This window comes from Ruditapes philippinarum, unplaced genomic scaffold, assembly GCF_026571515.1.
Source record: "Ruditapes philippinarum isolate M1 unplaced genomic scaffold, ASM2657151v2 ctg4608_1_1_1_1, whole genome shotgun sequence".
Taxonomy (NCBI): domain Eukaryota; kingdom Metazoa; phylum Mollusca; class Bivalvia; order Venerida; family Veneridae; genus Ruditapes; species Ruditapes philippinarum.
This window is the reverse complement of record NW_026864541.1, coordinates 55,167-66,875: the sequence shown is the minus strand read 5'-3', so window position 1 is coordinate 66,875 and position 11,709 is coordinate 55,167. Positions and strand designations below refer to the sequence as shown.

At 31.9% G+C, this 11,709-nt stretch overlaps 1 protein-coding gene across 1 annotated transcript; it reads right to left on the bottom strand.

The window, feature by feature from the left end:
• Positions 1-4,986: 4,986 nt before the first annotated feature.
• On the bottom strand, positions 4,987-11,309 carry LOC132726019 (2'-5'-oligoadenylate synthase 1A-like). The gene is made up of 6 exons (XM_060711264.1): positions 11,235-11,309; positions 10,214-10,677; positions 9,820-10,087; positions 9,269-9,438; positions 7,830-8,068; positions 4,987-6,684 (listed from the first exon to the last, which is right to left on the bottom strand). The coding sequence occupies exons 2-6, from the start codon at positions 10,664-10,666 to the stop codon at positions 6,525-6,527; spliced, it is 1,290 nt and encodes a 429-aa protein (XP_060567247.1). The 5' UTR covers positions 10,667-10,677; positions 11,235-11,309; the 3' UTR covers positions 4,987-6,524.
• Between the last annotated feature and the right edge of the window lie 400 nt (positions 11,310-11,709).

Sequence of the window (11,709 nt, the reverse complement as noted above, 5' to 3'; positions counted from 1 at the left end):
AAAACTTTAATGCAGCATCAGTTGAAAGAATAGATGTTAAAAAGAAACTACTGAATGTTGTAAATACCAGTAAAACGGGTTATAAAATTTAAGAAGCTAGAACGAATGACAGTTGTGCCTCAGTAAACACACGAAGATTGGTAAGACTTTTGTTACAAGTTGTAACAGATTGTATGTGTAAGATAATCCGATGAAATGATTTGTAAATGTAGATGAAGCTTTGTAAATGTCAGGCACTAAATTATGCAAACGTTTGGTAATTAAAGTACACTTAACATAATTGCATTTGCATAAGGTATGTAACAGGTTTGAATGAGAAATGTGATGCGCTTTCATTTGCTTTAAATATTATAATATTTTAATTGTTACAGAGGGAATTGCCGATTTCATAGAACAAGACGGAGATAGTGTATAGTAGAACAACTGGCTGATTTAACTACTAAATATTTTACGAGAATAAGTACACGTAGTATATTTCATGTAATCCACGTCATAAATTGTGATAACCAAGTCATCAAAATCTATATAATCATTTAAAGCCCATTATTAGCAAAGACATATATTGGAACAAAATTCTTAAATATCAGTTATTCAACAATAATATTGCATTTTCATGTTACTTTTTTATGGTAAACAAATTTTCATTTAAGGCGCGTACGCAAGGGCGTGGTAGAACAGTGGAAAACTATCGGAATTGAAAAAGGTCATAACAGAAATGGATGAACATTTCAAAGAGATCTATACGTAATAACCGGTATGTGATATCTATGAAACAGAGATATGTACGCTACTTAGACAGAGATATGTGAATATTTTGACTGCTTGTTTAAGTAAGATATTTTTCTGTGATAATTGCTGTGATTATAGATACATACGAGTAGAAAACTTAATACAAAATGAACTGCATTAAACAGGATTAACGCTCATATTGCAGTACTTTGATCTATATTTAAAGTTTAAGGTATAAATATTTAGCAATTTACGTAACTTCTCCATGCTTTGTGATACTTTTCTGAACAGAATGGCTAAATTTACTGTTATTTTGTAACATTATAATACCGAGCGAATGCGCTTAATACATCTAGATCAATCTTAATGAATTGCCTTGAATTGCAAATTTGGCCATATCATAGCATTATCACATTTTACGAACCAAAGTAAGCTATGATAGTTTTTCACCCTTCCTGGTGGGGCGTCTTTTGCTGAGTGGTTAAGGTCGTTGACTTCGAACCACTTGCCTCTCACCGCTGTGGGTTCGAATTCCGACAAGGACTTTGGATTCTTTCATGTGAGGAAGCTTTCCAGCTAGCTTACGGAACGTCGATGGTTCTACTCAGGTGCCCGGTCGTGCCTGAAATAATGCACGGAAGTGCACCTGAGGTCTTCCTCCACCAGTAAAAGCTGGAACGTCGCGATATGACCTATACTGTGTCGATGTGACGTAAAACCTAAATCAAATCAAAGCACTGAATGTACTGATGGGGAGGCTATGACAGAATGTTTCAGACTTATAGTTTCTTTTCTTTTTGCTTAAAATGTGCTGTTATTTCAATTATTACCAAAATAAGAAGATATGCACATTGCGCCATTTATCCTTACTGTTGTGTTCAACCATTCATATATATGGTTTATATGGTTGACTATTCATTTTGTTAATATTCCAGAACATTTCATTGAGGTCTACATTCGGACTGTTAATCATGCAAATTTTGAAAAACCTAAACTGCCATTTATAAATGACATACCAGCAAGTATGACGACTGTTCATTATAAGATCATAATACCATTTTACAACTGACGGTTCCTTATCAAAATATTCTAGGACTGTTCATCATAAATACTTTATGTCATTTTGATATCATTGAATGATAATAACAACTGCAAGTTATGCAACATTTTTATTGAACATAAAAACTATACTTATTTACATGTACCATAATTAAGATCAATAAGACACCACTGTCTTGGAATTAGTATTAATATTCATGCTCTACGGACAGAAAGTTGTCTTCTCCCGAAGCAAATCTCGAATAAAATCACGTTTCAGAAAATTATTCCCATTTCATTACTCGTCGCTGACTTTGACGGCTTCGGATAATATTAATTCTAAATATTTCTTGAAAAAATACATATCTGCAAAGCTTATTCAAAATTGAATTAACCTAAGTGAAAATTGATCAGGAAGTTATATCTTCTTTTTTACCGCCAACACTCAAACAACTTATGGTAGTTAATCGATAGATTCTACATGTATTTTTAAACCTCACTAGCTTGAAATATATACTGCGGAAAATCTGTTGTTCACAGAGTGTGCGGTTATTATGTAGGGTTTTCCTTGTCGACCATTTCCCGCAAATAGATGAAAACATCGAAGCGTCAGTGCTATGAATGGTGTTATAAATAGCGTGTTTTGGAAGTTTTTGTTGAAACTTCTCCAAATCCCTCCAGAGGCATGCACGTCGCGGAGAAGGCACACGGCAGGTCAAGGTCAAGTCATCTAAAGTACCAGAGGTGATTGGTTGACCTGTCGAAACTTACTCTGGAGGTTTGGCGCTAATAAATGCAGTTTCTGTTGTCGTCAGTCTGGAAGTTGATGCCTTGACAGTATTGTCGTCTCCTTTACCACTAACGAACGAAGAATGGGCTACCAGGAAGATTCTGCTTGAAAAAGACGTCCCCCATGCTATAATCTCGGACATATGGTTATTCCGGCGCCGAGTATAAATGAACTTAAAACACACACACACTTTTGTTGAAAACAAAAAAAAAAACAAAAACAACAACACATTTTCTGTAGTAATTTTTCAAGTGTTGTAAAATGAATATGAAATTCGTCTTATGCCGCCAATTATTTTTAGAACACAAACATATAAGTTCTTTTTATTTATTATTATTTTTTTTAAAGCTTCTTATTGTTTAATATTTTCATGTATCTCATAATCTGTATTGAAAATTTTATTACACATGGACTATCAAATTATGATTCGTTGCCCTAGGATTGAATAAACTTTCTAATTACACAATACGGGGTCATTCATTTGATTGAAGACTGATCTTTGCGTCTTTCTCTGAAAATACAATTTTCCTTGTTAAAACATATTTGACCACATATTTCTGTCATTTAACTCTTCACTTTACTTTTGTACTTTGTTGTACCGAAACACATGTTTCTATTTGTGTTTTCTATTCGAATCTATAATCAGTTTAATGGGATCACCGCCGGGTAAACGACTACTAGGTACTTTTGTCATGTTTTTTACCCCAAATATTTGAATGTTTCTATTGGGATTAAAATGAGCGTAGATAACTTAACAACTGGTTGTATAAATCCCTGAGCTGTTTAATTCTAATTATGAGATTAGTGGATATATTAAGACTTTCACTACAAAATATTCCTAAACAAAAGAGCACACGTTTAAATTTATTCCTATACAAATAAAAGATCAGAGTAGGGATCTGTCAATTGCCAGACATATTTTTAAAAGATACTTTTATGTTAAAAGTTTGATTAATGAATTATGTAATATGAAAATATAAGTATTGCTTTTTTATTTTGCTAATATAAAATGTAATCTTGTGGTGAAATTTTGTCGAAGAGTCCTTACGGATTTTGTAGTTAAATAGTTTTTTTTCGGCGATACATGGTTTAAGAATATTATGTTTTCAACCTATATGTTCATCACCATCAGTGAATTTTTAGTTAAATGTATGCAAAATATTTACAAACAGCTATATGATATAGCGGTTTATGAGCGTTTTCCTCGTACAGCCTCCTAAGGTGTACTAATAAGTTAGTTTTCCTTAGTTATCACGCAAGCATGATCCAGGTCTCTGATGTAAGCGACAGTTTACTATTATTTGTATTTAAAAAAATATTAAGAACTATTAATGGTTTATAACAACAAAAGAACATACTACGGTGTTCAACGTTCTAGTTAATGACCCGTCATAAACAGTTGGTCGCTGCGTAGTAATTGGAAAATTGTTATCAAAAATAATAAAGAATATTTGCCACCTAATTAAAGCATTTACCTATAAATTTTCATTTATGCTTTTTGTTAAAAAAATATTGATAAAGTTATTATGTAGAAGGGTTTTCATACCAGAACTATTTATGATCAACGTACGTATGCCTAAACCTGATTACCGCGGCAGTATGATGTAACGGAGTAGTGATTTTGAAAAAATAAACAAACAAAAATCAAGAATTTTTCAGAAAATTATTATATTTACAAATTGCAGATATGAAGTTAAAGAATGAAAATATTTTAATATTGTAAATGTCTGTGATGACTGATGAGTCAGCTTAAAAAAAATCAAGGTACTATTTTTTGACCTGATTACCGCGGCAGTAAGATTTGACAAATGGTATTAACATTGGGGAGGCATAGCCTCCCCAAAAACAAAAAAACCTTCCTGGTTTTTCTAAGTTTTACATATACAGTACCGTTTTAAAATAATAAATCGGACTATTCTTGATCAATTCATGTGTGATTTAATTAAAAGCTCTTTTAATAATACAGACAAATCACAGAAATAATACAAATCAATGTATATATTCATGTTAAAGAATGGTACAGTTTCGACAAATCTTGTTTCATTGTTTTATGTCATTACGTTACAATTAAGTCGTATTTATAGATACATTATTTAAAGGTCTACATTTGTACCGAATGATAAACTTTATTCCTAACTCTAAGATACTGTTATAAGTCAATAAATACGACCTATCAAATAGTGTGCATGTTCACACAATAAAGTGTCCGGTAATGTCATGTACATAGATTATCATTTGTAAAGTAAAATAACCAAAGCTTAAAAGGACATGTGTACTTATAACAATCCTTTACTCGTATACAAAATATGAAAAAGAAACATGCACGTTTCCCTTTTTCTCTTCTTGCGTAGTAAACTTTATCTCGTCACAATATCCTTTAATGACACAGTTTGTTTCCATTGAGTGGTCTTGTTAATTGTACAAAAAACAGAAAGTAGCTTAAATAATGCGAACAGTTTCTGACTGAAGGCTTATAATATAATGTAATACACAAACAAATTTTGGCAATAATGTAAACATCACATAATAAAATAGGAGTTATGAAACATACAAATAACATTCATACATGTCCGTCTATGGGTTAAAATGTAGCTTGATTTAAACCATGTTCCAGACATTGCATATGCATATGAAATAGAGAAAAAAGAATCCCTAAAGAACGTCCAAAACGACATTATTGAAAATGTTACAGGCTCGGTTTGATTAAGCATGTTAATGAATGGTACTGGAAAATGTAAGTTACCTTCCACGCGCTCTAGCATCGGCTTAAGCAGAATTCAACATTTAAACACGCAAATGGTGACATTTTGAAGTTAGAAACATCCGCAGATGTATTCACACGGCGATTACCATCGAACCTTCAATGTGACACGTTAGTACCATTCTATGAAAAGCGACGTTTGGTCTCAAATTAAAAGAATGTGTCCAAAAACGAGAAAACAATGGGCGGGACTAAAAATAATGTAATTTTGAAAGGGGGTCAGAGGTTATGAAACCTTGCATATCACAGATTAGACGTCAAAAGACAAATTAAAAAGCAGGCAAATATTTAATTAGGAATATTGGAACCACTCACCAGGAAAAATGATCAATAGAAGAAACTAAACACTATTGACACGCACACATAACAATAATGTTGTGCTGAGACTAAACCTTTCAAGAGAAGATTTTACGCTATTATTACTTAAGGTCTAGTGTTTAAATTATTTTCTGAAAATTGAAATACAGATTGTGTTAACATTATGTCAAAAATGATTATAATTAAGTTAAATAATTGAATCCAATTCAAACTACGGTATTGTTATCAAAGTTTGATTTTACACGATAATATACATCGGTATAAGTTATTAATTTTTGATATGCCCGAACTTCTTAAAAATATAAAAAAAAAGTACAAATAAAGTAAATCAACTACTAGTAGTTTTTGCAATAAATATTGATAAAGCAATATAAACGTCTGACAATAATGAATATAAAATCAATTTACAACAACTATAACTAAGTAACTCATAAAACGCCATGATGACATTCTTAGCGTAAATTTACCAGATTATTACATATTGTTGAGTACAAAACCGAATCCTAATGGACGAGTACATAGCTGTCAAAACTATATTGCACGGAAAGTCGAGACTGATACAGGTTTTGCAGCTCTGTACGAATTCAATTGAATCATTATTGTTCTCAACCATTTTCAATGACCTCTTTATTCCACACCATCATTTTTTGATATTTTATTATAAATTTATACCTCAGTTACAAAAAGGATTAAATATGGATTTTTACTCTCAAAAAATTAAAAGGAAACTAGACAGCGACCTTTTGGACTCTGGAAAAAACATTAAATTGAATCCAATTATGTTTTCTACTGGAACAGTTGTCGTAAATGCTGACAGTGCAATTGTTAGATTTAATAAGGTGTATCAATAATTATTTCTATGTTGCATTGTCCATCGAGCATTTTGTGTTACCATTTCTTTGAAGTGTTGACATCTGAGAATAAGGGTTTACTAAGCCAGCATTTGGCTTTCTTCACTACTTTGTCCCAATCAAAAGCTTGACCGTCAACAAGGCCGTGATACATGTCGTTAAACGGATTTGCAGGGTCCATGATATATGGCATTTCACTGTAAAAAAATGTGAGATACTTTTTTAGGTTTTTGGTCTAAAACTGTGTCCTCAAACTACTTAATCGGCCTGAACGTAAATAATAAGAGGCTATTATTTCGTTTGTGTGAAATATGGAATATATTTTCACGCAACATGATAAAATGTCACATATTTTCACAAGCCGGGACGGCGAGTGAAAATATGTTGCATGTTATCATGTTTCGTGAAAATATATACAATATTTCAAGAAAAACGAAAAAACAACCTTTTTATTTAATTCAATTATCAAGGAAAAATGGTAATGAATACCCTTGCTTGCCACACAACTGCAATTGCACAGCGCGCAGTAATATATTGATTATTTGCTTTGACTGTTTTTGCACGCGCTATTTGGAGCTAAATTGTGACGTCACGTAAACAACTCTATAAACGTCTGTACAGCGTTAATGACTGAATTAAAGATATTGGTGTTCGGATTTATTTTCTTAGACCATTTTCTATCATTCTAGATAGTTTTCAAAACAAAATTCAACAAAAATTGTTGTTTTTAATTCATCAGATTTTTTAAAACAAAATGGCGAAAGAAGTCCCTTAAAATATAAATAAAAGTTTTGACTCCGCCCACTTTCATATTTATATTTCATTTTTATTTTTTACAAATTTGAAATATATTTGACTGATATAGCACCATATTTCATGGGTAAAATTAAATAACATGTACCATTATAACTCATTTTCCAAAATGTTTTTCGATGTTTTGTAAAGTTGTAAATAGAGTGATAGTTGGCTAGACTCCGGCTCTATTATATGCTAACCTTGCTGCGAATACTATTTGGTAATATACCATATATCTATAAATGATGCACTTTATAACATTGGGGTTTTAAGTCGCTAAATACAGTTAAGCTCATTTGGCAATTTTCCAACTTTACTGATAAATGAAGACATCAGGTGTCCCCATGTGTATTATTTCAGGCGCAGGCACAAACGGACTCCTAAGTAGAACCACCGACGCTCCATAAGATAACTTATAAGCTTCCTCAAATGAAAGAACATACAGATCCTGGAGGGATTCGAGCCAACAACGCTAATGGGCAAGTGGTTTGAAGTCAACGACATAGACGCCCAAAAAATACTTTTGTCAATGTTTTTGTAACTTTACCTTGTATCGACCATGTCCATGCTATATTCCATTTGTCTCTGTAAAACAATTCGAAAGTCATTGTGGTTTACAAGGGATTTCAGAACAGCATGAAGGGCATGTGTCATTTCAAATTTGTCCGGGTTCCCTGCATCGTTCCATGAGCCTATAACCACAAGTTCTAAAGCGTAAGAACTTGGCCATTTTTGGCTACAGTTTCTTCTGTCGGCGAAGCTTGGCATTTCAGCCTCGTTACTCTTCTGGGATAAAAGAACAATTTTGAGTTTCAAGATATTGTAAACAAGAAGTATCTTTTAAAAAAGTTACTCAGCCAAGTAAAACTGGTTAACTCGCATGTTTTAGGTCTTAATTTTCCATGTCAAGTCAAATAGAAATGTTGGCAAAGCTTGCATAACAATGACATAATTTCTTGTCTTGAAAATTGAAATACTTCAGATGTACGTGTATCTAAACGACCCTGTCGTATTACGATAAGTGAACTCAATTTCTTTCCCTAACATCTACGCAGTCGGTAAGCAATTATTTTTTATGAATACTTGATTAATGTGCAAAAAAGTATGAAAATTATAAACATTATATCAATTGAACATATCTCAAATAAGCATATAATATATTCGACACTTAAATACACACATCATAAACTGAGGGTTCCTGACAAGTCTTTATTTTGGACAAAATTTAGAATTCAGATCTTGTGTAAAATAACTCAGTTATTTTTTATGTAAAATTAACTGTTCACTTGAAAATGTGAAGAGATCTTAATGCACTGCAAACTGTTTTGTAGGAGGAAGTTAACAAAACTTAAATATCTGAGCAAGTTAACTAGAAAGTTAAAGAACTTTCCTGTATATTTTATTTTAGAACTATCGTTCACAATTTATTTTGTTTGTTTGTTTCATTTTACGCCTTTTCCCAACAGTATTTCAGTCATATAGGCGGGTAGTTTCCTAACCATCGTTCCTGGAGAGTTACACGAGTACTAGACTACCTTCCTCCACGCTAAACTACCAAAGCATCTCCCGGGGATCGAACCCACGCCAGAGAGGTAACTGGATTAGAAGTCATCGACTCTAACCCCTCGACTATGGCAAGAACTAACCTTTACATTTTAGCTTAGAACTACATGTATTTAAGAATGACAAGAACTATCCTTTACTTTTTATTTTAGAATGACCAATGAGATTAGAGATTCCATTTTGCAATTTAACAATGACCAATGAAAACTCTTCGTATATCCTTTATCCAATTTTTTCCCGTACATTTTACAGGAAGTCAAACTGATTTAAGACCGGCATTCGGCCGGAAAGAATATGTCTTATTTAAAACGAAAAGAAACTTATTTTTTAATCATTTCACCTCACATGTCAAAGTAAAAGTATATATCTATGAAAAAACCGAACAGCGGATTTTATTTAATGTAAGACAAATTTTATGTTTACCTTCAGCTTTTCGTTTTTCCAGTACTTTAATAGTTTTATCAAGGACTTTACTTTTGCTGGTAACTGTTTTATAATTTCTACCTGTAGAGGCGCCAGTGACACCGAGTACTCATGAATATTTGCTTCAGTAGCGTATTTCATCTTTTGAAATATTTCTTTTGGAGTATATCCTGTTTGAAAAATTTAAGATCACAATTTTAAAAGAAGATAAAATAGAGGGAAAAAAGAATCCATATAGAACATTAAAAGTTAAAATTAAGAATGTTGCAAGATCGGTTTGATTGAGTCTGTAACCTTACAAATGAAAGTCAGTCTAAAATTATTTTTTTAACTATTAAGGGCTCAGCCTTATGCTTATTTATGAAAAAGACTGTATAAAGATATTATATCTTGTCCAAATAATGACACATATAGTATATGTATGTATGTATGTATGTATGTATATGTGTGTGTGTGTGTGTGTTGGTGTGTGTGTGTGTGTGTGTGCGTGTGTGTGTGTGTGTGTGTGTTCAAACCATAGAATTTAATAGTAACGAATAAAAGGTATCAACCTAATCCCAATAAGTCCACCGCAGGTAATATGTCGGCATCATGCGTATGCCCAAAACTACATGTTATCTCAATTTGCACAGAATAGCGTGTACGTACACTTCTTCGATGATGTGACTGCGCATATTGTAACAGGTAGCGCTCAAGTTTCTTTAGAAGGTCTGGCAAATCGATCATCAATTTTTCAACATTTGTGTAGTTGTTCAGCATCATAACAAGGTCTATATCGGATCTGTTCTTCACAGCAGTCCCTTTACCTAATGACCCAGCCTTGGAAAAATAAAACAAAAGGACTATTTACTTACAGATATAATCATATCATGACACTTTGAAATGTTACCTAGTGATATAAAATATATGTTATTGAATTTCTCAACAAAATTGTAAAGAACATACCTTAATGACTCGTTTTGGTTGAAGCTTTCCAGACATGTCATGCAAATGACGAACAAGACCATCTATCTGGACTCCACAGCAACTGATAAATTGAGTATCCGCTTGTATATGGTCAGCAATAAATGTGTCGAGCTCGCTGCTTTGTAACAAATATAAATCATTGTAGTGGTTAGAAGTTTCAATTGGCATTCCACTCACGCCATCGTGCCCTTTCTGATTCATATGATCTCTAAGATGCTTTCTTTTTCCAAAACGCTTTAAACAATCAACACATTGGAAATTACCCGTTCCTAATGTGTGATTAATAATCATATCTAAATGCTGCTGCATATCTCCATGCTTAAGAAACAGTCTGCCACATGTACAGGTAACGTAGCCATGGATGTGTCGTCTATGGCGATACCTCTCACCTTTACTAAGAAACTCAGCCGAGCAGTCGGGACATTTCACCATTTTGATTATTCCTGGAAGGACATTAAACAGATTTTTTTTATTAAACTGATTACTTTTGGAAATTTGGAAAAAAAGTCAAGAGAAGAATGCACTTTACCTTTTGACAAACTGATGAAGGTAACACAGACTTTTAATATTTTTAAAGAATATTGGTCACTTTTCTTTTTAGTATATTCTCGGGAAAATATTTTAAGAGCGTCATTTATTTCGTAACTTCAAAACCCGTTTAAATTCATAAAATCAATTTATGGTTTATCAAACTTAATTGATTCCAGAAAAAATATTGGTTTAGCATTTTTTAAATGACTTAATGTCGTTTCTATATGCATGTACCATATTTAGTGATTATTAGAAATAATAAAAATCCTTTTTATATAAAATGTTTGAAATTGCTTTCGTTTTTCGTTCAATGCAATTTCATAAATAAAATAAAATAAATAAGCATACTCATACCAGACATAAACTGCTTCTAAACTGTTTAATTATCATTTTCAATCATGTATAAAAAATCCTTTTTATAATATTTATCATATATCAAAGAAGTTACGAAAATTACAAAAGTACTTACTTCATGTACCATATGGATATAAACGCACACATGATATTCTATTTCATATTGATTTTTAGCCGTTGCCTTATTTGAAAACGTTTTTTTTTATCAATGCATTTTGTCAATACAATAAGATCGATATTAGTTATTATATTTCATGATCTATATATTGATTAAACTAGTCAAAATATATAGACCTCTTAAACTTAGTTTTTGAAATCTTGTTCCGGGTCGGTATCTCATTTCGGGAGTTATTGCATACATAATTATATTTATTTTCAGTACTTTAAGGTTATTCTTAATGGTTTAAGACATTCAACTAATGTTTAAGATAATACAGGTTGCAAAATTATTTTTACGCAAAATTTAGTAATTTATAAATATGAATAAAAAAGTCTACACAAATTAATTTTTTTCAGCATTTAACAAATTCGTATCGTATTTTATTATAAATTTATTGTAATGATAAAATTTTCATAATTTCATGCCTGCC